The 27,100-nt window shown below is 31.9% G+C and overlaps 4 protein-coding genes across 11 annotated transcripts; 3 read left to right on the top strand and 1 right to left on the bottom strand.

Annotated features, from left to right (window-relative positions):
• Positions 1–810: 810 nt before the first annotated feature.
• Positions 811–3,116, top strand: LOC106648079 (telomerase Cajal body protein 1). Its single transcript, XM_014364755.2, has 5 exons — positions 811–1,429; positions 1,492–1,922; positions 1,997–2,229; positions 2,291–2,524; positions 2,608–3,116. Exons 1-5 carry the CDS (start codon positions 1,148–1,150, stop codon positions 2,835–2,837), a joined length of 1,410 nt encoding a protein of 469 aa, XP_014220241.1. The 5' UTR covers positions 811–1,147; the 3' UTR covers positions 2,838–3,116.
• Positions 2,853–8,706, bottom strand: LOC106648078. 3 transcript variants are annotated; one of them, XM_014364754.1, is made up of 10 exons: positions 7,912–8,179; positions 7,336–7,646; positions 5,261–7,257; positions 4,806–5,185; positions 4,574–4,732; positions 4,158–4,495; positions 3,928–4,092; positions 3,549–3,869; positions 3,297–3,476; positions 2,853–3,234 (listed from the first exon to the last, which is right to left on the bottom strand). In XM_014364754.1, exons 1-10 carry the CDS (start codon positions 8,177–8,179, stop codon positions 3,205–3,207), a joined length of 4,149 nt encoding a protein of 1,382 aa, XP_014220240.1. In that variant the 3' UTR covers positions 2,853–3,204. The 3 variants fall into 3 exon arrangements, with proteins under 3 accessions (XP_014220240.1, XP_014220239.1, XP_023314050.1); XM_014364753.2 differs by having other exon boundaries at positions 4,158–4,732; positions 7,912–8,706; XM_023458282.1 differs by lacking the exons at positions 2,853–3,234; positions 3,297–3,476 and having other exon boundaries at positions 3,745–3,869; positions 3,929–4,092; positions 4,158–4,732.
• An 87-nt stretch (positions 8,707–8,793) lies between these two features.
• Positions 8,794–23,428, top strand: LOC106648013 (golgin subfamily B member 1-like). 6 transcript variants are annotated; one of them, XM_014364632.2, is made up of 26 exons: positions 8,794–9,682; positions 9,746–10,026; positions 10,571–10,696; positions 10,766–11,023; positions 11,324–11,485; positions 11,558–11,893; positions 12,208–12,555; positions 12,634–12,847; positions 12,925–13,587; positions 13,683–14,095; positions 14,323–14,481; positions 14,605–15,224; positions 15,287–15,617; positions 16,294–16,350; positions 16,903–17,073; positions 17,512–17,595; positions 17,810–18,103; positions 18,171–19,373; positions 19,455–19,895; positions 19,982–20,350; positions 20,424–21,147; positions 21,421–21,806; positions 21,877–22,170; positions 22,455–22,634; positions 22,700–23,094; positions 23,178–23,428. In XM_014364632.2, exons 2-26 carry the CDS (start codon positions 9,973–9,975, stop codon positions 23,200–23,202), a joined length of 8,307 nt encoding a protein of 2,768 aa, XP_014220118.1. In that variant the 5' UTR covers positions 8,794–9,682; positions 9,746–9,972; the 3' UTR covers positions 23,203–23,428. The 6 variants fall into 6 exon arrangements, with proteins under 6 accessions (XP_014220118.1, XP_023314048.1, XP_014220119.1 ...); XM_023458280.1 differs by having other exon boundaries at positions 8,794–10,026; positions 17,515–17,595; XM_014364633.2 differs by having other exon boundaries at positions 8,794–10,026; positions 21,427–21,806.
• Positions 23,429–24,743: 1,315 nt separating this feature from the next.
• Positions 24,744–25,869, top strand: LOC111693523. The gene is made up of 4 exons (XM_023458247.1): positions 24,744–24,811; positions 24,883–25,110; positions 25,200–25,598; positions 25,686–25,869. Exons 1-4 carry the CDS (start codon positions 24,780–24,782, stop codon positions 25,867–25,869), a joined length of 843 nt encoding a protein of 280 aa, XP_023314015.1. The 5' UTR covers positions 24,744–24,779.
• The last annotated feature ends 1,231 nt before the right edge of the window (positions 25,870–27,100 follow it).

Raw genomic sequence — 27,100 nt, 5'->3', positions numbered from 1 at the left:
CTTGAAATTTTCAAACAAGTTTTCCGGAAAATCTGGTCGGTGGAATTAGTTTTGAAATTTTTCAAAGAATTTGTCTGAATTTTTTCAGAATTTTTCGAATCGTCTTTTACCCTTTTTTAGAGGTTTCTGAATTTCGCAAGAAAAGCATCAAATTAGGGTCTCTGGTTATTATCTAGGACATAAAAAGGTACAATTTGATGAGTTCATAGTCATTTTAAAAAATGTTCATTCTAGGATTCCAGATGGTGGTGGAAAAGTTTTATGGTCAGTGGAGGATCAGCTTTTTCACATTCAGACACAATACCGAATCGAATATTACAGAGATAGGTCCAACGTTAATATATTTCGGTTGTATGGGCCCGATAACAAATACATTTTGGTTGCTAACTGGAACCATAAGTTTCTTTGCTGCCTATTTGTTTATAAGAAAAATGTACACAAATGTTAAATTAGAATAGTTATCTCAAATGACTTCATTAGTCATGTTCACATTGCATGTGGTATGAAAACTAATTTTGGTACTGTAAATAATCGTATCAATCATCCATGTCACAGGTGCAAAAAGACATTTTTACAAAAAAGTTATCTCCAAGTCCGCATTTATGGTATAATTATTTTTAATATTTATAATTTTGGTGTGTATCGAAAACTAATTTATTTAAAAATTATTTAGACCCTTAATGACACAGTAGTGAGACCCATATAACTAGTTAATTCTAATTTTTCAGATTTAATCATTTCTTGATCATCAAGAATTCATCAAGAATCATTCTTTTGGTGATGGTAAACAAATTTTAATCTAATATCTACGAGAAAAAAAACTGGACGGAACAAAACTAGAAGTTTCATGCTCCAATCTGACTAACTTTCTAATACGATCTACGTCACAGACTCACAGAGTGAGTCCACGCGTATGTCTTGCGGCTCGCCTCGAATGACAGCTCGATCCCAAACAGTGCGAAGTGAGCGAACTGCGAAATAGCTCGTGCCGGTAGATTACAATTTTTGTCTGTAAAAGAAAATTTTTTAATATGAATGTAGTATTATACCTAATTCACATGTTGCTTTTATGTTGAATGACTTGTATATTACTAATAATTCATAATCTAATTACGTTTAAATTAATGTGTGTGCCAAGTATATAACAATGAACGATCAAGAACTGTTTGACCGCCAAATGTCGATTGTTTTACAAGAACAATCAGTCATTAGCACAGAAATTAAATTTAGTAAAGAAGATCACATAGAAGAGGCGACCGAAAATGTTAACTTTAATTTAAATGACAATGAAAAGCAAATGTTGATGTCCACAGAAGTGAATCTCGATGAAGAGAAGGTTAGATTCGATTCGTCAATACCGGAATTTTCAAACAATGATACGGTCCTCGCAGATGAAACAAATAATGACAAAATATCAAATGATACACAGGTAAGGAACTTCTTCAAACGTTCCATAAAATTTGCGGAATTCACGTGCTTTTTTGTTTACAGGACTCTCTGATTGAGTCACAAAATCAACAGAATGAAATTTTGACATACGATTGGACCACACCAAAACTTATATGCAAGGCTAGCAAAGAATTTGCATCAACTGACAACTATGAAAATTTCACAAAAGGATGTCAATGGGCTCCTGATGGTACCTGTGTTTTAGTTCCATCAGAAGACTACAGATTTAGATTATTTGATTTGCCTAAAGAATTGTATAATGGTACATTACCAGAAAATTTTGAAATTTCAGATTTCAAATCTAGTCTTAGTATTAAAGAAGGTGGGACAATATATGATTTTTGTTGGTTTCCTCATATGAGTTCTTGGGAACCTTCTACATGTTGTTTTCTAAGTACTAGCCAAGGTAGTCCAGTACATCTTTGGGATGCCTTTACTGGACATCTTAGAGCCTCTTATAGGGCTTACAATCAGTAAGCAAAATTTTTCACTATACTTTATTTATCATATTACATGAGTAATTTTGTCCTAATTACTTTATCCACAGAGTTGATGAAGTTGAGGCTGCTATTAGCATTCAATTCACAAATAGTGGTAATCAAATTTGGACTGGCTTTAAAAATGCGCTCAGGACATTTGATACCAATAATCCTGGGCGACAAACAAGTACAATATACTTAAAAAAAGATTTTCCTAACATGTCTGGAATGGTTTCATGTATAAGAGAAAATCCATCAATGGCTGGGCTCATTGGTTTTGGTACTTACTCTAAAAATATAGGTAAGTTAAAATTAAAATGCTCTATAGAAAGTATCTAAGTAATATTTAAAATTATTTTTAGGTTTGTACAAAGATGGGCCTCTTTGTTCTTTCAAAACAAGTAGTGGAGTTACCCAGATTGAATTTAGTCCATGTGGAACTAAACTTTATTCAGCTGTTAGACGTAGTGGAGAATTTTTATGTTGGGATTTGCGAAATCCTGGTTCTGTGTTATATTCCTTGAAAAATAGACAATCAGACACAAATCAACGAATACAGTTTTCTTTATCATTTAGTGGTAATGAAATAGTTTCAGGTAATTTACAATTAAATACAATAATTTTACTCTAATACAATTAATTTTTTACTCGTATTTTTATAAATATTATAAATTTACAGGGGGAACAGATGGGGCTTTAAAAATATGGAAAATTCCATATGACGTTGAAGAAGAATTAGAATTAGATCCAGCTTACAAACTTCAAATGACTAAAGATTGTATTAATGGAGTACAATTACACAAAAGTTTACCATTAGTGGCAGTGGCTACAGGTACTAGAATTTGTGATAAAGAACTTGATAAATTTCGCGATAATGGTTTACGTTTTTATTGGCTAGATAGTAGGTAATAAAATTGTAACAAATTATTTTTATTGTAAATTTATTGTACTTATAAAAATAGTTTCAAAACAAGTATTTCTTACAACTTCTAATCATATATTTTATAAAATATCGATTTATACCATAAATTATGCAATATATCAAAAACTGTAAAATTATTAAAATTTCCAACCTAATTGTTAAAGATCATGACATCAACTTTTTAGGGTTCTTACAATTGATTCAAATTATATCATAATATAATTCTTGTGGCACCAATTTTTTTTTTTTTTTTTCATTGTGACAAATAAAAAATAACTCAAGTTTTTCAGTTGATTTCATGCTCATTTTCTTTTCTAATTAGAAAAGTTTAGTTTTAACAAATATTTAGTATTTTCATTTTTCGGCATCTTGCTTGACTCTCGTCTAGAAAAAATATTTTAATTTAGTACATAAAGCTTGTAAAAATTTAGAAATTTATCAATTACCCTTAAACTTTTGCGTTGGCTGCTTGGTGTCAATGAATTAGAAATAAATGTACTTCCATCTCCTAGCTCATCCTTAGCATTTGACTTGTTTCGTTTCAAGATTGGAGTTCTCAGTATTTTTAAACTTCTATTTGTTGATTCAGGCTTTTGTGTATTTGGTTCCACGTTTTCTTGCATTATCTGTTGAGAAAAGTTGATTTTTCATTTAAACTGTTAAGAACAGTATTGATAAGAATGAAATAGTTCATTTACTTTAGAAAATTGGCTGCCTGTACTGGGAGAAGATATTTTCGTAACACCATCTAAAATAACGGATGATTTGGCCCGTAGGGAACCGGTCCGTTTTATTTTCGATGTTAATGGTTTTTCAGTAACATCTACATCAGTCTTGCTCTTCACTACGAGTGATTTTGTTCTCCTCAATTTACTGGCATTGGTTGGTTTGTCCATCTCGTCCAAGCCCGTAACACTTTTCTTCACTCTCAAATTTTTGCGAATCTTTGGTGAACTTACCACCTCTGGTGTCGAATCTGAATTATCTACCAAAGCAGCATCCACTTCTTCAGATATTTTCTATCAACAAAAATATTCAGGTCAAATATGTTTCGAAAATAGAAATAAACAAATTTACTTTTTTGCTTGGTCGACGTGGAGATGGAGTCGCAATCGATTTCCTGGTTTTGTTAGGTGTAGCTGAAGTCGATGGAGAATTTTTGTTTACTTCCAGAGTAGAAGTTCTTCGTCGCAATCGTGAGATGTTTAAAGGGGTCGTACTATTTGCAGTTTTTTGGACTTTCTAAAAATTGAAGAAAAAAAATTTTTCATTTGAAATTCGGTAAAAAATTTAACTACAGCACTTACTTCTGAATTACTCCTCTTTAATTTATTTGTTCTTGGAGTATCACTTTTGACTGGTACTTTCCTTTCACAAATCATACCTTTTTCGTTCATGTAAAATTCTGTCACTGTGTTTGCCTCTACATCAGTCAATGTTGAGTCACAATGAGAATTAGGTACATTGTCATCAACTTCCATTGTATCATTCTCAATCTGGATTTTTTTCTTTGGTTTAGGTGTACCAAGAGTAGAAAGTTTACCACTTTTCGGAGATTCATCATAGTTCTTATCCAAACATTGAAACGAAATGTGTTTCTTTTTTGAACTCGAATGTTTAACTGCTTTTTCCGTCCGAGAATCTTCTAAACTCAATGGTGACATGGAAAGCATAGGACTACTTTGAGATTTTATTACTTTTAATTTCGAACTTTTACGCGTACCAGGAGTATTTGATGACTTTTTCGATTGAAGTGATGATTTCGATGTATCCTCAGAAATTGTTGGGCTTTTCCTTTCAAGTTCTTTTTCGTCATTATCAACAAATGATGAATTAAAGCTGTCATCTTCGAAATTGAGTTTTCTTTCAATTGGTTCGATATCTGTAAATTTTCAATGAGAATAATAAGTTAGTTACTAAACAATTATTTAAAACAAATGAAAGAAAAACCTTACCCATGTAATCATCATTTCCAACATCAGAAAGTTTATCAAATTCTGGAAATTCTACAGGTGCTTCTTTAAAGATTACCTTATTTTGTTTGATTGACTTGTTTCCATCATTTATATTGCTCTTGAGTATACCTTTAGCAGGAGTGCGATCGGAATTTATGTAAATAATAGATTCATCTCTTTGCACTTCAGGCGTTTTACACAATTTTGCTATTTTCATCTGTATTAGAGGACTCGTTGTTATTTCTTTCCGATGTTGAGATAATTGAACTTTTTGAAGTAAAGAGCGACGTTTTTCCGATACGGGGGTTGATAAACTACGACGTGCAATTTTCGATGGGGTTGCAGTTTTAGGAGAAGCACGTTTTGGAACAGCTGGTTTCCTAAAATTTTAATAAGACGGTAAATAAAATGGAATTCATTTAAAGACATTTTTTAACGAAGTTTTATAAACTCACGTAGCAATATCCATTATTTCAATATTATCAGCTCCATTTTCATTGCTTTCCATTTTCTTTTTTCTTGCTGCTAAAATAAGAGCTCTCATGTTACTTTTAGCCGCTATGGGCTTTTTTTTAACTACAGTTTTTTTAGGTGCTGGTTTTTTTTTCGTGAATTTTTCTTTTTCTAATCTTTCTTGTTCTTCATCAACCCAATTTTTCGTTTTGAGATCTTCAAGTCGATTAAAGCGATTGTCACAATCTTTAATTTCCATATACATCATTTCCCAAAAACCTTGGAGATCTTTGCAAGTAACTAACATCTCTCCTTTGCCAGTTTCACAATCAAGTACCAGTCTACGGAAACGTTCGAACTTTTTTCTAATAAGCAGTTGTGTTTGTCCAACAGCAGCTAGAATTTGATAGACTATATCTTCTGGTGTGCCGTCAGATTCCTTGATTGTATTCCAAGTGTCACACCGCTCATTTAAACGTTCGATTTCACGATCAAGAATAAATTTGTAATATTGAGCTGTTTTTTCTTCATCTTCAATTGAAATGTTTAAATTTTGCATAACTGTCTCTTTGGTAGGGATTTCTTCTTGGCGTAACCCTTGACTGAACCGTTTTTTTTGTACTTCTTTTCGAACGCTGCTTTTACCTCTACTAGTCACTATGTAGGGTGAAAAAAAAGCAAGTGGTCTATCAGGCGTCTCATCTTTAGGTAAAGAAATATTTAAACTTGAATTATGCAAGTCCTTCATTTTGAGCTTCTCTGGTGATTGCTCGATCGTTGGCTCGGAAGATGTCGATTTATTCATAACTTTTGGAGATTGAATCACATTATGTGAATCAACAGATGTAGACGATTTAACTTGAGAGGGTGAACTTTTTAATCTTGAAAGTCGTGCTGATTGCCGAGGAGAAAATTTCATCAGAGATTGATTTTGCAATTCATTAGGAATAGTTGTTGGCCGACGAAAACCAGTGGCTGGATCGGAAAATGTAAAATCCATAAGATTCGGAACATTATCAATTATGATATTTTTAGGAGTAATAATAGTTTCATTATTTGTTTTTGGTGAATAATTGAGTGTAGAAGTTTCAGTATTTGAAACTGTGCCAATTGAATGTCTTTTATTTTTTAATTTCTTTTTGGGCGATGATGTCTCTGATATTTCAACATTTGGAGGTGATTTAATTGATTTTCTTTTTGCAGGTGATTTACTTAAAGGTTTATCTGGACTTTCTTCAAATTTCAAAACAAAACTAGAATTTCGAGGTACACTTTCATTCAATTTTGATGACGACAAATTCTTGATTTCACTTGATGGAATGTCTTCCATTTTTTGATCTTCATGCACTCCTTCTGAGTTCTCATTGGTTTCAAGTGTATCATGTTTTGAATTAATGTTCAAATTTGATCTAGTATCATTTTCTTCCATTTCTTTATAATTTAAACCATTTGCTGTATTTTCTCTAGTTAAATTTAAATCAATGGATGTTGTTTCCACTTTTGATTTTCTTCTAGTTTTGTGTTCTTTTATCTCTGATAAACCAGAAATTTCTGATTTTCTTGAATTTGCTGCTAATAATGGTTGACCTCTTGAAGATCTTCTTCCTTTAAATGATTTCATTTTGAACATACTAAAATCAACTTTTGATTCTGAATCATTCTCAGCATGGTCAGCAGCAGTATCTTTTGCAGGAACCAAAAAATTGCTGGCTGAAGGTAATTCGTTCATGTTTGAACGTCGCTTAGATTTCCCAAAACCAAAAGTTATATTGCTTGATGTCAAACTCGATTGAGTCATATTAAATGATGAATTTGGTAATTCAATATCAGAAAATGATAATCTATTTGTAACAAAATCCAATTTATTATTTTTATTTTTTTCTAAGGCACATCGACCAAATACTGGTAGTGGTGTAACACCATTGGGTGCTTTAAATTGGTGGTCTATTGAAATTAATGGATTTTTGGGAATCTTTTGTTTTATGTTTTTCTTACTCAACTGTAAAGTATAAAAATCATTTTTAAATATAATAATATATTCAAAGAAAAACTTTGTAAAATAAAATAATTGAAATACCTCTTGTTTTTTTTTAAGTCGATTATTTTCTGCTTTTTGTTGATTAGTAATCGCCTTAACAGCTAATCGCTTTTCAGTAGCTCTTGTTATTTTTTTAGGGTGAGACTCTTCAGAAAGCGTTGATTTATGTGATTTACATAATTTTCCTGTCATTGGTTCAGTATCTTTAATAGTTGGGGGTGAATAAACTTTATGATGAACCACTCCAACTTTAAATACTGGTTTAGCCTTCTTTTTTTCTTGTTGCTTCCTACGGTTTCTTTCTTCTCTCCACTTTTCTAATTGTTGCAATCGCTTTTGAACACCTTTTTCTAAAAATTAAACACATAATACTTAATAACTTAATAAATTGAAAATGATTAATTTCAATTAAAAACAAAATTTACTTGACCAATAAAAGCTATTTTTTTCAAACAAAGATTTACTGACAAAATAATAATGAATATATATTAGAAAATTGAACATTTATGGCTTCTTACAATCTATCATAATTTTAATCAACCTAACTGAAAGATTTGACCACTCCACCAATGCATTACATGATTAAAGGTATTATGGTCAAAGTTCAAAACAAACCTTCATCAGCTTTTCTTTTGGCTTCTGCATCCATTTCAGAATTTGTAAGGTTCTCGATTTTTTTGGAAGAGCTTTGCATTGAAAATTCTTCGTCATGCTCGTGGCTATTTTCATTTGCAGCGAAAAAATCACCACGCAAACTGCTGAGATGTTCATCACGACGATCTCGCCGGGCTTCGTCGCGTCGTTGACTTCTCAGCGCACGATTAACTTCGGCGTTCTCCCTGCCGAAGCCGACACGCTTGTAACGCTCGCGAAAATCCGTCATTTATCGCTGTTTCCTTGTCGAATTAAAATCGGATGCACAATAAACACTACGAGTTTCCACACTTGTATATACTGACACGCAATGGTCACTTGCACGATTGGCCGCACGAGTTGTGTTTTGAAGACGCGCTCGCTCAAGCTGATCCTTCTCTCTCTATCTAATAACGGACTGTCGTATTTTGAATTTTCACTTGACGTTCTGATTATGCAAACGAGAGGGCGCTTATTTAAATGGAGCGCATGCGTCTTGCATGAGCCTGAGTCATCAGCTCAGCAGTCAGTTGGCTGATTGCTTGAATACTGATATCTGCTAACTGTATGACGACAGCGGTTGTCAATTGTCATGTGTTGTAGCCAATAGGCCAACAGGATAGTGAAACAGTAGACGTCTGCTGTGGCATTGCCGACCAATCATGTGCGAGGAGAAATGCAAATGACAATTTGGAATTTTTAGATATTACGACTCTCAAGTTTTTCGATTCTCCGGTGAAAAGATTTGACAGAAACGCCAATTATTGACATTTTCGAACGCATGTCAATAATAATCACAAGTTATTCAAAAACGGAGTTTTTTTTTAATACTTGGTGATGTTTTATTACGTGGTTAAATAGTAAAATTATAATGATAATCTGTTAATCTTGCAATTGTTGAGTTTACAGCGAAACTAACTGAATTCACACTTTCGATCGAGCATTAATCACATGAGTAACGTATACATGCAAGTTTGATTGATCGATATGTATTCGGATTGCATGACTCGATAAATAAATCCTCAAGTTCAGCTTATGCAATTACTGCAGTGCCGCATTTTTTGAGCCACATTAACTTTGCCTTCGTGCCGAGACCTGCAACTTTATAGTTTATATTAGCTCTACAATATAGACATATCTAGATAGGAGTCGTCTGAGTAGTCAGCGAGTTTTAAATTTCATGAGTACGTTACAAAGCGCTCGATCTCGACAGCACGAATGCGATCTACTATCTACGACGAAAATAAAAAATGCACTTGGAGAACCCCTGCGTTCGCCGCAGTTACCTAAGCTGCATGCGATGAAAAGGGACTCCTTCTCTTCTACCCTCTTGTTCGCTCTCATAAAATTCCGCGTAAAAAGCGGTTCTATCTCGGCGAATGGTATGAAATAAATACAAGCGCTATATTTGTGTTGTGTCCACGCTGCTCACACTGCCTAGTGCCTACTGCGGCTGCTGCTGCCCTGCGTAGCGTCAAGCGTCAATTTGGTGGCGAAGCTCCGTCGTGATTCAGTTAGAATCCTCTGAGCGAAACGGAGCATCGCGCTTAGCCGCTCAAGTTGATCAACATTGTTAACGTACGCAACACTCGAAATTGTTACTCGTAATTGCGGCAAAATTTTGATTCAAGAATTTTGAAAAAAAAGCAACTCGCCCCAACTGCAATTTGGCACTCGGCAGTCGCTAGAATACTACAACTTGTTCTGCAGCAATTTAACCGCCTTTTTTAAGAAGGTGGGGTTGCTGTGGTCGGTGCGTATGCGACATTTGTATGTTATATACACATAGCTGCTATTCACAACACACATAACATAGCTCGGTCAATCTGGCACGGATACATACAATAGGGTCGAGAAAAACGGTCGTTTCGTTGAAAGATTCATTAACCAGCAGTGAGTGCGATATATTCAGTCATGACAATGTTAATTCGTCGTTGTTGAACGATGCATCATTACGGATACCAAACTACTGCATACCTTTCAATATTAGCGATCGAGGAATGAAATAACGAGTTAGACAATTTCGAAGCAAAACGAAATAAAATGGATGAAGAAAAACGTCGGAGACACTCTGCTTTGGAAGCTGGAAGAGAAATGGTAAGAGCAAGACCCCAACATGAGGCTGCATATGATGCTAATTAGGGATCGCTAAGGGCCAGATTTCTATGCTATTTATAATCTCTATTTTGATACACGAATCACAATATATTCTTATACAGTTTTCATATTCATTACTAATGAATATTTCATCTCAAATTCTTGAGAATTCACAATTTACAGTTCTAAGTTTTAGAAAAAAGTACTTTATTTATATATATATTTTTTTTTATTGTTGGTTAGGAGTTATTGAATTTTATTGGCTATAAATAGAAGAAAATACATTTTTGGCTCTATTTACTGCCTCTTAAATTTATTGTCATATGAATAAGAACACACATTATTTTTTTACAAAAGGAATAATACATGAGTAAAGAAACAAGAGATTAATTTCATGTATTTACAGCAAACAATTGTTTTAATTTAGAGCACAAAAAAATTTGTACCTAATTTTAATATAATTATGATTTTTGATTATGTTAATTAAAAAAACTAAAGATAATTTATAAGAATATTATTCAATCTTTTATATATTAATTTTTAGCTGGAATCATACAAATCCAAACGATTAAATAGGAAATCTAACAATAAAACTTTAGAACAAGCTTCAGATGATGAATCTTTTCAAGCTGAGCCAGAAAATCAATCTATAAGTCGTAGAAACATTAGCGTAAGTGTAATATACTTCTGAACTTTTTTTAAATGATTGAATTATCATTAAAATATTTTCAAATTGCAGATTAATGAAAGTACTTTGTCAAGAGATATAACAAATAGTAGTGTTAGTATGAGTGAAGGAGAGGGTGATATTGATTTAGATGGTTTAGCTGGAAGAATAACGGAACTGAATGAAATATATCAAAACAAAGTAGCTGCTGCTGAAGCATTACATGCTGAAATTGATACATTCAGAGCAGAAACTTCATCTCCAACATCATCGCACAGTCATAATAGTAGTATTCAGTACAAAGATGTTATTGGTACCTATCATTCAAAGGTGAGTTAGTGATAATGCAATGTTAAACATTTTTAATTGGATTTTTATGATCAATTCAAAATTTTTCATTTCTTTTTAAATTGATGTTTAAATATTATTATTTTAGATTTAATGATTAAACTTTAAAATACTATTTTTATAATTGTTGGAAAAATTTGTACTCAATGATTCTCAAGCTACACTATCAAAGTGAAACTATTCACTAACAAAAAACAAAACCAAATTATTCACATAAATAACCTACAAAATATTTGAAAACATGTCATATTTGTTTTAAAATTAAATTTATGTGTTGAACAGTTTCAAGAATTTGAACGAGCTCTAAACCAAAGAGATAATTTGATCGAAGATCTTACAACTTCTTTGCAACAGGCTTTGGCTTCTAGAGATGCCTTAATTACTCAAATAGACATTTTAACACAGCTAGGAATATCTCGCAATGGAAATTTAAATGACAATAATGTAAGTTATCTGAATAAATTAATAATTTTTAATTTGAAATCTCACGAGTACTCACTATTTTCAAAATTGTAGTTTACAGATTCAAATAATGATTATGATGAAAAAAAAGATTTAGTTTTACAACTATCTTCTCAATTACATCAATCAAAACAACAGATAAAAAAATTAGAAAATGAAAGAGAAAATCAGAAATCTGAATTGAACAATTATAAAGACCAGTTAGAAAATCTTAACGAAAAAATGCGTGATAATTCAAAAGAAGAAAGTCCTGATCACTCTCTAGTCGAAGAATTACAGAAAAAATATGAAGAGCAAATAGATAAAATTAAGAAAGATATGCAAATAATTGTCAATAAATTTGCTTCTGAAACTAGTGCCAATGAAATTAAACATGACAAAGAGATAAAGGTAAACCAATTAATATAATTAATATGCATGCTTTCTGATAAATTTCTGAACATTTTTTTTTAATCGCTGCAAAGGAAATATTTATGGCAAGACTTGTAAGATTGAAAAGAAAACAATGATAAAATTTTGTATTAAAAAACTTTAATTTATAGTCAACAATGTTATTTAACCAAATTAATACATTCACAATACTCTGTTTCATCTTTCGTAAAAGGATAAAACTATTTTTTCAGAAATTTACCATTTAAAAGGGATTATATGTCACTCTAAAATTAATAAATGATATGCTACTAATACTTGTCATTATTTTTTAGGAATTACAATTAAAACATGAAGCAGAACTCCAAAAATTGAAAGAAGAAAACAAAGCCCTTGAAATAAGGCACCAAAACGAAATGTCAGCTCTACAAGCTAAATATGAAGATTGTGTTAACAAATGTAAAACATTTGAATCAGAATTGAAAAAACAAATGAAAACTTATAAAAAAGAAAAATCACTGTGGAATGACCAGATTCAATTGCATAAACTTCAATTGGAAGAAATGACCACTAAATATTTATCAGCTACTGCTGTACTTGATTCAAAAGAGAGCATTGAAAGATCTCTTGAGCAAGCTCAAAGTGAAGCTGCAACTCTTAAAACAGAAAATGATTCACTTAAGGTAATATATTATATACTGTGTAAAAAAATGAAAGTGATATTTTAAATTAATTCTATTTGTCCATTTGTTTTCAAATAGTTCAAATTAGATGATTTAACCGCGAGATATTCTGCTGCCCAAAACTTATTGGAAAATAATCAAATTCAAGAACGGACTTTAAATAACAAGATTTTCAGTTTAGAAAAATCCTTATCCAGAGTCAGTGGTATTAGTTTGAATGAGTTTGATGAAACAATGTATCACACTCTTGATGGGATAGCTATAGAATTCCAAATGACAAAACAGAAACTAGGTAAGAATTAATAAATTTATTTTCTGTTATTAAATTTGATTTTTAAGATGAAAATTAAAAAAATTTTAAATTTTCAGAAGAAAAAGCTATTTTAGAAGAAGAACTTGTAAAAAAAATACAGGATTTGGAAGATCTTGTCAGGCAAGGTCAAAAAGAACTTGAATCGGCAAATATTGCGAGAGAAGACTATGAGAAACAACTTAAAGATATGAAAAATACTTGTAAATGTTTACAAGCAGAGGTAAATAGTAATATTCAGAGACAACCATCTTTAATAATCGATTCAGGACAAGATATGCAAGATTTGCAACGAATGATAAGTCAAAGTTTTGAGCTTGAAATAGAGAGCCTTCGAAAAACTCTCGAACGTCGAGATAAGGAAACTGCAGAGTACATCAAGAAATTAGAAACTCTTAGTTCAACAAATGAAAAATTAGTACAAGAAAGTGAACAACTCAAGACAGGACTTGCCACAGCTTATGCACAGTGTGCTATGATTGAAGATAAACTGGATCAAACAATAGGTTTTAATGACAGTAAATTTAGTGACTCAAATTTAAATCAGTCATTATTTAATTCAACAAGTGATATCGAAGACCAGATGTACAGACAGTCAAGCTACAACAATGTTTTAATGAAATTGGAAACGTGCAGGAATCAGCTAGAAGAATTTGAACGAGAAAAAATGTTGCTTTTGAACGATCTTGACAAAAAAAATCGGGAAAATGATGACTTGAGAGGTAATTTTTTTAACAACTTATATACTACAAATTTCAATTACAATCTGTAATACTATTCTGTACAATATTAAATACAATTTATATGATAATTTTAGCAAAAATTGAAGAGAAAGAAGAACAGTACCGTCATGAAATTAGTATGGATCTCAATCTCTTGCGAACAGAGCTTGAGGAGAAACACGCCAAAGAAATGGAAAACCTACGAACCTACTTTGAACAAAAATGTTTAGAAATGGAAAAGCAATATTCTGAAGAAGTTTTCAGTCAGCAATCAAAAAAAGTTTCAGATGAAAGTGAAGTAGAAGAGCTAAGTTTAGATTGCGGTGGTGGTGGTGATGCATCTACTAATGGAAATGAAAAGAATTTAAAAAATGATTCAAATACTTCTATCAGCAATGGGCTAAAATATACTGTAGAAGAAAAAGGATCGAAACTTACAACTGAACCTAAAGAAAAAATGGGGTATCTGAAACAATCAAAGTCAAACTCAGTTGTAGCAATTAACCAAGTAAGAAAAAATTTTAATTTCAAAACATTATTTTCAAAACCTGACCAGAAAAGTCCTATTTACATTTATTATATGCTTTAACCATTGTCTTTAACGCTGACGTAATGTTTGGCACTTGATAAAATGATTACTGTATTAATATTAATTTGAACGTAGAACGTTTAATCAATCGATTTATTTTCTTCATTTTGATTGTGACTAACTTACATCCTTAATCCCGCATGTAGTTTTGTCAAACCGAGCAAACCGAAAACCCGCAATCGACTGAAGTACAAGAGAGTCACAGTGAATTAAATGAGCTTCGAGCGGATTACCAGAGACAGCTTCAAGAACAAATCGAACTAGCTCGTATCGATATCACTAATGCTTTGAGAGAAAAAGTTGAGGTAATTACGCTTATAGGTGTTTTTGTTTCGATTTTCGTTTCCAAATATACTTTTTAAATAATTTACAAAATTCTGATATGAAATTATCTTCCATTCATTGATCCCTATACTTTTTTTTATCAGGCTTTGATAGCGGCTGATGCAGAATCGGTGGAAAAATGGCCAGCAGAATTATTAGAGTTGCGTAATAAATTTACGAGCAATATGAAAAGAGAAATACAGCAACTTAAAGAACGCCATGTTAGTGAAATTAAACGTGTTAAGCAAGAAAGTGAGCAAGAAATAAATAGTTTGCGCGAAGAAATACGAAAAATTACTTCTGTAACTCACGAATCACTACAGAATAATTTACTGAAAGAAAGGGATACTTTGCATAAAACCTTCACTACTCTCAAAGGTCTTGTTGGGCAGTTAATTGATTACTTCGTCCTTTGCGAAGAAGAAGTGAATACTACACTGCTCAATGAAGTCTTGAAAAAGCAACCTTCTTTCCGTCCAGATCCTTGCTTGGATTCCGCACTTAATGTTCAACCCAAAAGGGTTCATTTTGCACCTCAATCTTCTGAAATCACGTCGATTGTTGGAAGCGATAGTTATTTATTTGATTTGATTAACAGTGATAAAGATGTTGTGAAGAGTTTAAAGAATGAACTAGATACATGCTTGCAAAGGCTTAAATCCGATAGTGCCAAGCTATTAAATACGTCGTTTTCGGATTCTGAATCATGGTCCACAGGAATTGGGTAAGAATTTTTGTACTTTTTATCATCCTCAGAATTGTTTACTTATATTCATGCAATAACAGGGATAGTCCAAGAGATCAACTAAAAGAGGCTGAAAAAGCAGTAATAACTTTGAAAGAAGAAAATGAGCGTTTGAAATCAAAAATGTTAGATCTGCAGCAACGATTGCACATTGCTGAGAGCAAAAAAGAAATAATCAGCGAAGGTTACGGGGAGCAAAATGAAACAGAAGCCAGCGAAGATTATAGTCAACTCCAAGATCGTGCAAAATATGTGGTAATGAATGGTTGTAATGACACCGGATATCTCTTGCAACTCATTGATGAGTTAACAACGCAAGCTGATAAAAGCTTGGAAGAAACGAGAAAAGAAAAAGACGACTTGCAGAAACAGGTATAGCTTACCTCATTCCTTTTGAAGCAACATTTTTTTATTTGTTTTTTTTCACATAAATGTATTCTATCTTTATGGGGTGTGTAATAATTTCATGGCATGTTGGTTCAATTTTTTGAGTTGATTTTTTTGTATAACTAATTTTTTTGGTAGTTATGCATTTTTCTATTTTTAAATATATTGCTTATTTTTCTGAACTCTCGCAATATTACGATGTTTGTAAATGATGTATATTTGTTTATTCAACTTGACTTTTCTTGATTTGTTGATATCTGATACTCTGCGATTTATTTCACAGTAGTTGTCTGCTATTATTTACAAACATTAGGGGATATTATGAGAGTGGATTTATACTTAGTAATTAACTATTATTTCAGAAGTATATCATAAATGCACAATTCCATCATATCCAAGATCCTATCGCGTGACAAAGTTAATTTAAAAAAAAAAGCTTGTTGATTTAAATATATTGTCACTTACTTAATTTTGAAATTTCTCTAATATGAAAAATTTTTTATGGTGAAAACAATCATACTCAAAACCAAAAATTTAAGCGAAGATAGTCTAATTCTAATATTTGATTTTGGAAAGAAAAAATGATTGATAAAGTGAATATATGAAAATTAAAAATGGAAGGAAGGATAATATGAATGGCTCTTTATTGTCATGCCGGCAGGTCTCGTTAAATCTTACTACTCCCACCCCAAACATGCACAGGGTTCGCTCTGTAAAGGTAAATACTAATTTTAAATATTATCGCAAGGTTATAAATGTTATCCGTATACATTGTCCAATGTTAATTCAAGAGAATATTATATCTAATGATTACATCTTAATAAGCTTATATACGTACCGATTAACTAATTCATCTTTAAGCAAAATTTTTCGCTAAATACTTTTATTAATCTTATAAAACCGTAAGCACATTTTTTGCAGAAAATTTACATTGCAAACTCTTATGGTGAGAGGAGATAATTTTAAATTGTTTTTTGCCAATATACTTCGTTTTTACATTTGCACTTTTTTTATCTTTTGCCTGTGATATTTACTTATTAGAGCATCAATTTATCTTTAGCGTGCTTTTTTGCTATTTAAAATTTTACCCTAGTTTTAACATAGATTTAAGGTAGAGCATTTGTACTTTTCTATCCATACAATTAGCTTTACCTGAAGTCTAGCAAACTTTTCACTGCAGATCACACAGTTAACATGTTTTTTTTCTATTTTAAAATAACAAAATATTCTAATTTGTTGAGCTAAGTAATCGAATAAATGTATTACGTAGATCGAAGCTGCTGATAAACAACTTCGTTTGACGAGAAAATTCCAAGCAGAGCAGGCAGATGAACGAGAACAGGAAAGGGATGAAGCAGCTAAGCAGATACAAGAGTTACAGGATAAATTACGTGAAAAGGAGCGAGAAAAAGATCGCGATCATCACAATACCACCGTTGAGGTAATTGATATATTTTATTATTTAATTTTAAAAATGAGTATATAACTAGACTTTAGATTTTGGTGAATTTCGTAATCCGCCGTACAAGGATTCATTGACAACTAATGTGCCACTAAAGCGTTCATCTCTAGTTACGCCAATAATTGTAATATTTTACGCATTAGCTTTATTACAGTACGCACAGCTTTATAATCAAATACTAATTACTGTTTCGATGAACAATTTTCCTATTTTATTTTACTATGTTGTACAATACAAAATTAATACTCGCAAACTTGTCAAAATTACAAATTTTGCACATGCTATTTTATTTCACGCAATTAACCTGGTTTTCTTTCTTTTTTAACTCCGCATATGTTGGGGTTTTGGTTTTGGTGTTTTGGTTCATTTCTCTGTTTTGATACATACTCGCACTTTGAATGAATGCATAAAAAATAGCAGTCTGCACGCTCACCCACTTCGTCCACGTTAAGCGGTTCGCTTCAGCATCAATCAAGCGATGAGTTTGAAAACGAAGGATCAGTGAGTCTGATGAACTTGTTAATTCAATCACAATAGTAGCTACGTTTCGAAATACTTCAAAGTACTTCTAAAATTTATATCAAATAAAAATGTATTACTTTGAATCTCTTTCGATACGTGTTTGTGAGAATTTTCGTAAATTATAATTTGATATTTGCTTGACACAACATTGATTCATGTTATTAGTAAAAGATGATTTTATTTTTATGATCAGGTCGAAGCTTTAACAGTTCAGTTGCGGGAACTTGAAGCAAAGAAAGCAGAAACGGATAATGAACTGCGCCAAGCTCTTTCCAAAATCTGGGATCTGCGCGAAGTGATTCATGATTTGGAACAACAAGTGCAATCTAAAGGTGAACGAGAAGATATTCTTATGAGACAAATTGAACAGCTTGAAGAAATCATAGTTTCTCAGACAAGAAATCAACAAGAGTTGAGTCAAGAGCTAGAAGCAATCAGAACTGGCAACGAAAATAAGCAATTAAGTGATCATATCGGACACCTACAGGTGAGGAAATTTAAAATAATAGCAATTTTCCATTCGTAGAAAAACTCGTGAAAATATTTTTTTGCAGGAGGAGTTGAGAAAACATCAGCTGTCTTCAGAACAGTTGACCGCAAATTCATCTGCCTTACGTCAACTTCGATTAGAATTGCGAGATCTTCAATCTCAGCTGGAACGTAAAACTCGAGAATTGGAATCTCTCCATGTTTGTGGTTCGTCTCTCAGTATAAGTCAGCCTAGTGAAGATATTTCAATACGAGATCAACTTGACGCTGCCCGTTGTCCTACGCCAGATGACCCTACGTCTCCCCCTATTCTACCATTGGACAACGTTCTTAAACTTAAAGATACTCTACTTCGACATTTTCGAGTGCAAGATGTTGCTTTCAAAAGGCTAAAGGATTTAGATATTCAGTTAGGAGGCGTACAGAGACAAAATGAAGAGTTGTTAGCAGAGCAAGAAATATTGCAACAAACCACTTCAGAACAACTCTTCCAAATCGAAACTCTTCGAGCCAGACTAGAGCAACAAAAACAAAATGCACCATTTGCTCAACGTCAAGCAACGTCTCGACTCGAAACTCAACTTCACGAAATAAATGGCAGATTACAAATTACTGAACGGGCTTTACTTGATAAAGATATGGAATTATCCGAAGTTAAAACACAGTTGGAACGCGTCAGTCGATTATTAGCTGAAAAAGAAAATGAAATAGTTAATGTTGTGCAATCTGAAAATGATTTTATAAAAAAATTGAAGGATAAACTTGAAATATCCGAAGAAGATAAACGTATACTTGTTGCCAAACTAGCGGTGCAAGATAAGTCACAAAATGTGCCACAATTAATCGATACTATGTTAGCGGAGAAGAACGAGGAAATAGAGCGAATAAAAGCGCGTTTAGCTGATACAGAAAAGCAATTAGACATATATTTATCATTAGATGAGGCTCAATTACGCGAATTATTGAGGCAAAATGAGCATCAAAAAAATAGTGCCAGGACTTTAAGTGATATACTATCAATTAATTCTGATGGCGAGGAAGAGTCCGAAGAAGCTATCAGAGAGCGGTCAAACTTCATGAGAAGTCAAAATATATCTCATTTTAAAGGACCACTTCCTGCTGTATTGCAAAAAAAAGATGTGACAGATTTCTCTCAAGAAATTAATGAGACACCAGTAGTGCCAAGATTAGATTTGGGTGGTTCCCAGAGTCAAAGTTATGGTTCGGAATTAATTGTAGATTCAAATATAATTGATGCTTCCAAAGCTGTAAGTTAATCATTGTTTTAGTAAAAATTAAGTTTCATTAAAGTGTGTAAATTATACTGAGTTTTATAATTAAAATTACAGGGGGAATCCGCTCAATCGCAGTCTGAAGATGTAGAGAGTGATGCAACAAATGGATCCTCCACTATATCCGAAGATCCAAATTACTTATGTCCACGACATGGTCACTTGACGCATCCAGCTCCAGTTATTCAAAATAATCTTCCCGCGCTCGATATGACATCCCAGCGCGTAGAAGAATGCGAAGCATTTGAATTGCACCAAGAACTAGTAGCTAAGTCAGCATTACTTCAACAACGTGAAGCAGAACTCATGGAAATCCAAAATAATTTAAAACAACTTCATGAGAACATTAAGTCACTGAATCAAGACAGGCTATTTTATAAAGAAGAATTTGAGAAAATGAAAGATAACGAATTAAAAATACAAAGAGATTACGAAGAAGTAGAGAATTTGTTGAAAATCAGAGATGAAGAACTCAGTAATTGTAAGGAGCAAATCCAGGTTAGTCAATGCATCTTTTACGTTATTTTATTAATTACGTACATAAAAATATCCAAAACCAATGATATTTTTTTCAACTTTTACAGATGCATGATAAATTAATGCATGAACAGGCTATTCAAAGTGAAGTGGCTTTGTCAGAAAAACTCGGAGAAATTATTAATTTGAAAGAAGAATTGTCCGAAAGGGACACTGCCATACACTCTTTGAAGCAACGGTTAATAAATCTTGAGGCAGAACGCCTAGAATTACTTGAGTATCAGCGAAAAATCGAAATGTATCAAATGGAGTTGAGTGAAAAGCAGGGAGAAATCAGACGTCTAAGTGAAGGTATGAGTAACAAAGATATGATGATCAGAAGACTAGAAGAGTTAACAAGACGAAGTAGCATTAACGGAGGTTCTACATCGAGTGAGAAAGACCAAGAGATCTTTCACTTACAAGAATATCTCAAAGTAATTTAATGATTAAATAATTATTCGCCTTTATTTATATAATTATTGAATATTAAATAATAATTGTTTACAGGAAAAGGATAAAGTAATTCGCCAAATGAGCGACGACAGTAAAGATTTACATCGTGCTCTCGAAACGATTCAGAATAAAATGAAAGAATCTGGAAATGTTGTTGAACTTCGTCAAAAACTCAAAAGAGAACGCAATGATAATGTAAAACTCACTAAAGAAATTGTCAAGTTGCGTACCGAGATTGAAATGATGATCAGTTCTCGTCGAGCTGATATTGAAGATAACGATATCGCCGAAAAAATTCAAAGGGAATTGAATCTCTCTCTTAAATTGGATCAAAAATTACTCGAAGCTGTAGATAGTGAAACGGAAGTCACTAATATCAGTAATATCATTAAAGGTGATAAAACTAATAAAGAATATGAAGAACTGAAGAGGCAAAATGAAGAATTAGAAATCGAAAAAGAGATGCTCAAATCTCAGATTGCTGAATATGATAACAGAATTCTACAGTTAAAAAATGATACGGATGAAGAACTTAAGAAAGTATCAAAGCTTGAAGAAGAACTTGCAAAAGAAAAGCACAAAGTCAGATTGTTAACACTCCAGCTGCAACGTGAAAAGCAAACAACGGAGGAGGATAAAGTAAGGGACACCGAACTCATTAGGGAGCTAAGAATAAAGCTTGATGAAGCAATTGAATTCAGAGATAAATTGTTGATGGAACAAAAAAATTTAGAATTGACAAATTCTATGAAAATTCACAATAAAGATGATGCCATAGGTAAATTACCATTATATTTATATAGTTATAGTATATAAGTATTATCCTTTCTGTATATATTATACAACTAGTGCCAGCATGTTTTTCATGAGTGCTGGCACTTATGCCAACATGATCTCATGAATTAATGAGATATTGTGATGCACGTGGAAAAACATTTTCGCACAAGTTACATGAAATATATAATAGAATTGGATCCAGAAAATATAAACAATTTTTAAATTATTTGTTTATCTGTAAATTAATACATTTTTATTACTATTTTTTCTTAAGTTGCAGAAGCAGAATATAAAAAACAGCAAATGGCTTTATCAGCTAAACTTGAGTGTGAGCAGTTCCAACACAGTGAAATTAAAGAAAATTATAAAAAACTACGATTAGAAAAGGAACGTATAGAAAAACAACTGACGGAAGCTCAAGATAAAGTTGAAAAACTTATGATGAGTTTAGAACTTGCCGATTGTCAAAAAGATCAACTAAAAGCTGATTTACGCAAAGCAAAGGAAGAACTTAAAGTAAAAATTAAAGATTGTGAATGGCAACAATCAATTTTAAAAACTATGAATGATGCAGAAAACAAACGTAAGCAATGCAAAATTGAAGAACAAATTGATATAAAACAATTAAAACAAGACTTGAAAAATGCTCAAGACGTTATGGTATGTTCTACATATGGTGATTAAATTCTTTATCTGAAGTAAAAATTAATTGTATTAATCATATTTACAGATGGATTTCGAAGCTGACATGAAAACACTCAAAACGCAATTAGCCGAAGCCTCGGAACGCGAGGCCCATCAAAATCACTGCATCGAAGCGCTCACAGACAGAGAGACTGAACTTTGCGAACAATTAGAAATTGCTAAACACGAAGAAAAAAAATTGCGTAGCATCATAGCAGAACAGCACACTGAGATAAAATTGTACCTTAGAAGAGAACATGATCTTGCTGAAGAACTAAAAAAAGAAAAGTCACCACTTGATATGAATAGCTCGCCTAGTAAAGTTTTGCAGAGAATAAAGGTAAATAGAGAAAGAACTATTATTAAAATGATAGTGAAACTGAGGTAAAAATTGAAATTTGCAGAAATTTTCTGGAATTTCTACCGAGTTTCCTGAATTTTTCTATAACGATGCATTGATGATTTTATTTTGTTGTACTTTAAACATCTATGTATTTATATAGATAAATACTCGGTAGAAATCACACATAGAAAATTACAAAAAAAATTAAATTTTTTGCTTGGTTATTCAGTACCTTTTCCTATACAAATGAAATCTTACTAAATTTATTTTCATATTTTTAGGATTTGAATGCAAGAATCGAAGGACTTTCACAAGATAAGATTCATTTACATGAAAAAACAATACGATTGCGCGAAGAAAGGGATAGATATCTAGATCAAATTCGCTTTTTAGAAGCTCAGCTTTCACAAGCAAATAGAAGTGTACAACCTGTAGTCTCGCGCAGTGATTCCAATGAAAGGGTTCGTTTTTATTCATAATACTAAATTAAAGAGACACTTTTTCCAATTGAATTTTCCTATTTCAGCTTCAGAATTTCTATGGAATGTACATGCGCGCTAAAAGTCGACAAAAAGCTTTAGTGTATCAAAAACAATATCTTTATTGCATTATAGCTGGTTATCAAAGAGTCGAAGCAAATACTCTTGCTTTCCTGTCACAGTTGACTCAACAACAAAAACAATATGTACATCGTGGTCATAGAAAAGGACGTACTCGTTTCCGTTGTGCTGTATTTATGGTAATCAGTATTTTCAGAATTAAATGGTTGATTCTGAGATGGAGAACTGGCCGAAGAGTTGGCGCTAATGTTATGCTAGGTAATGTAGCCTATAGACAACAAGAAATACAACCACCAGAAGTTTCGAGCAGAAGAAATCAAGCTGATTATTCGCCACCGGTCCGAGAAAAATCGGTTGCAAAGTAAGATTTTTTATTTTTATTTTTATTTTTTGCTTGATGTTTATTATTTGTGATAATACTCCTATGTCCTGTATACTTTACAGAATTCGTTTGCAATGGACAACATAATAAATTACTTTCGTTCGAGCTTCATTCACGAGGTTTCGATGCTAACGCTTACTGATTGCATATTCAATCTTTGCGTACTCGAACATGGTACCAATGGAGACAAAGTAGAAGCCAAGTTTGCAAGTATAAATTCTATAAAATGAAAAAAATTTAAACTGTGTTTGCCGTTTTACTTCAAGTCTCAACTTTTTATAATTTTATTCAATGTACATAATTGTAATATATCGTTTCCATGACGAAGTGGAGTATATTTGTTTGTGTTTTTATAGCATAGTGACAAAAGAAAAAAAAGAGCTGCATAGGACTCTTTAAAAATGTATGTGGTACATCACTATTATTCATCTATACTGTTGAACCAAAGTTTAATTATAGTGTAATGATTTTATGTAAATGTTGAAATTGATGAAAATTAATTTTAATTCTGACTCAGAATTGTAAAACAGATCTTAAAGTGTTACCAATATTTATTATGCATGTATTGACATCTACAGTGACAAATTACAGTGCCTTTATCTATGTAAAACAGTTTTAACATTTTTATGCATAATATGTTGTGAATGATGTGTGTTTTTATACATATATAATGATTTTACAGTAATTGAAATAAATATTATAATGAATAGTTTTTGATTGAAAATAAATAAGAAACAATTTTTTTAAATAAGGATTCTGACTCTTTATTAATAATACATTTTACATAAAATTAAGAGACTGATTTTTCACCTGAAGGTCTAAACAATTCGCTTGGCTCTACAAAAATCTATTATTTTTTGTCAGCTCAAAAAATTTCTTGATTCATAATATAGTTGTATTGATAACTTTCTGAGGAGTATGGATAAGCTGTATATGTACCCCATCCACTTGCAGAACATTGGGCTTTAATACTTAACCTGAAACTAGGCATAGATTGTCGCCATCGTCTGCTTTTGATATTAACAAAAAGTATACTTAATACAGCTTTTATTGTGATAGAGTTTGGTTTTTTTAGCAAATAACAGACAGATGTCAAGTTAGAGAAAACATTTGTCGTAAATACATTCTACTATTGCATATGTCAAGTATGGTTTTTCTTCTCTATATTCATTTTGAATTCTTTGAGAAATACAGTTCAAATTAATTAATAACTTTGTAGTAGTTACTAAAAGAAATCACTAATTAAATAATTAATAGTTGCAATTTTTTATCTGCATTTTGAAAAAGTGGTGAAAAAACCATTTTATTTCAATTAAGAGAAATTCTCTCGCATTCTCACTCAAATGTTTTCACGGCAATGATAACACCGTAATTGTTTTTTTCACTGTATCGATGTAATAAATAAATAAAAAAGAATCGTGTCGAGACAATCAACATGTGTCAGAAGAAATAACCGATCCACATTTTTTGTAAGTGAATGTTTATATCCGTCATCCGTTTATAACACAATTAGTTTCGATTACATTACATTATTATAAATACTCTTACATGTGATGAAGTTTTTTTTTCATTTTTATAATCCAAAGCGTAATAGATTAAAAATTCAATCAAGGTATAATTTGGTTTCAAACGTTTTCAATATAAAGATAATCAATCATATCGCAATGAAGAATTCATATAAATGGATCTTGTGCGGGTAAGCGTCAATTAAAAGTTAAGTTATTTTATATCGGATAATCAACTGAAAAAAAATATATACACATTTAGGTCTATTGCTACTACCATAATGTATCCATTGACTACAGTCAAATTCTATCAACAAATGTGCAGCAAACCCGTTTCATTTCTCTCGATTTTGACTCGTTATTCGAGAGACCTTAGATACTTTAAAAATATTATGAAATTTCGTTTTGGATTACTTTCGGCATTAGCAGCTGATAGCATCAGCCGCTTCTGCGAAGTTTATAAGTTTGAACTGGTGTACAACTTTTCGGAGTAAGTATTGTAGTGGGATTAATTGCTTATAGAATACTGATTTAATTGAGATTTCAATAAAAATAATAGAAAAATGTTCATCTACGTAGAAGCCAGACTAGACCTTCTGTATTATATCTACTGTTAGTCGGAGGCGCCGTGGAAGTTGCTGGCAGTTTTTTACGGACACCTTTTGAAGTTATCATGAGGCGTGTTGCATGCGACTCGTTTTATTCCAAGTCAAGTAAAGCAGAAAAAAATGATCATTCTTATGCATTTAGCATGGCTGAAATAATAAGAATAGAAGGCTGGGGAAAGCTATGGTGCGGTATTGCTCCAACAATTATCATGTCGATCCTTGGGAACGCGATGGTAGCAGTCGTAGTCACCGAGTCTTGGGACTTTTTTGTATGGCAAAAATATGATTTTTATGGACATGTTGCAGCTGTAACAGTTTTGGTGGCAGTTACATCATTGATATTAACACCTTTTGATCATACTTTAACGATGTAAATGAACTGCTTATGAACTAAAAAATGATTCATTACCCATTCAGCGAATAATATTTGGCCTCTTTTTTTATTTATTTTTTGCAGAATGCAAACTAGAAAAGAAGTCATGAAGAAGAATGATATTACGGACATGGTCGAAACCATAGGAAAAATATCAAAACAAAACAGTTTATGGGACTTGTGGAGAAGTAGAAATTATTTGTTCACACACTTGATGCTCCATGCTGTGATAAGATACTACCTCTTTTTTATCTGTGCTACCAAATAAATGGAATTTATGATAATTTCTGAGATTTATAATGAATATTATTTTGAAAACCCCCTTGAATTCTTCATTTTGAAAATTATTATCAACACAAACCGTTTAAAAATTGTTTGTTTTCCTTCGAAACATAATTTTTACATTCTCAAAATGAATAAGCCTCTGTACAATTCATAAAAAGAAAGGACTATTTGAGTCCTTAGAAAATATATCAACGTTGTTAACGACCACTAGCACGGTCCAATTTATTTACGAAAAATAATAAAATTGAAATTTTTATCGAAAACTAGCATACATCATAAAGTCAAACAAAAACTAGCTCGCTTGAGCTACGGCCGCGAAAAAAAACTTCAGCGAATTGACCACACAATATTATTCGCTGGAAAAAAAATTTAAAGCAGGGTTTTTCACGTGAAAACGGGTTTCAATGTTTGTATATTTTTAATGTAAAGAATATTATGGTAACACTTTAATATACATATTCCAACATTTAGCAAATCGTACTATTCGTGCATTGTGATTTGACCTTTTCTAGCGATGTTTTCTAGTTGTATTTTTTGTATCGGGTCATAAGTTCGTGTATTTGGTGTAATAGTAAGAATGTAAATAACATATTGAAACGATCCGAACAATTTTTTTTCGTTAGTGAATTGATACTGGCTCATGTTCATTAGTAGTGCCAATTTCATATTCATGAAAACCTTTGTCTAATACAAAATCTGAATATTACCATTTTTATAATTTATATAATTTAAAATAGTTCTCAGTGCTGTAAAAAAATTCATCGAGGAAATAAGAAAATTTCCTATGCAATGGTATCGGTCAAAAATAATTAAAATTTAATTAGATAATTATCTTCGGTGATTAGAGAAGAATTTAAAAAGCCCGCCATTGAGGTAATTTCGTAAATTGTCTGCTATGTGTCAATGAATGAATTTTTTATGATTATAAAGTCTAATTAATTTATCTTGGAATCGCTCAAGTATAATAAGAATGGATGAATGGATTAACATAATTTGTTAAAAACGAATGTTTTTTTTGTTGAAAATGTTCAACGAATTTGCAAACAGTCTCGCGTAATATGTATTTTCTTAATCTACATAGAATACATTTCTAATGTTTTATTAGTTCTTTGCTGTAAAAAAGTGGGGAAAAAAGTAGACCAAACTAGGAAAATTTTGTAAGTTGAAAGCAATCAGCAGTAGGGAATTTTTCAAGTTCAAGTTGTCAAGTGCTT

The sequence above is a fragment of the Trichogramma pretiosum genome, unplaced genomic scaffold, assembly GCF_000599845.2.
Source record: "Trichogramma pretiosum strain Unisexual culture from Peru unplaced genomic scaffold, Tpre_2.0 scaffold51, whole genome shotgun sequence".
Classification (NCBI taxonomy): Eukaryota; Metazoa; Arthropoda; class Insecta; order Hymenoptera; family Trichogrammatidae; genus Trichogramma; species Trichogramma pretiosum.
The sequence above is the reverse complement of the archived record's forward strand: the minus strand, read 5'-3'. Positions and strand labels throughout refer to the sequence as shown.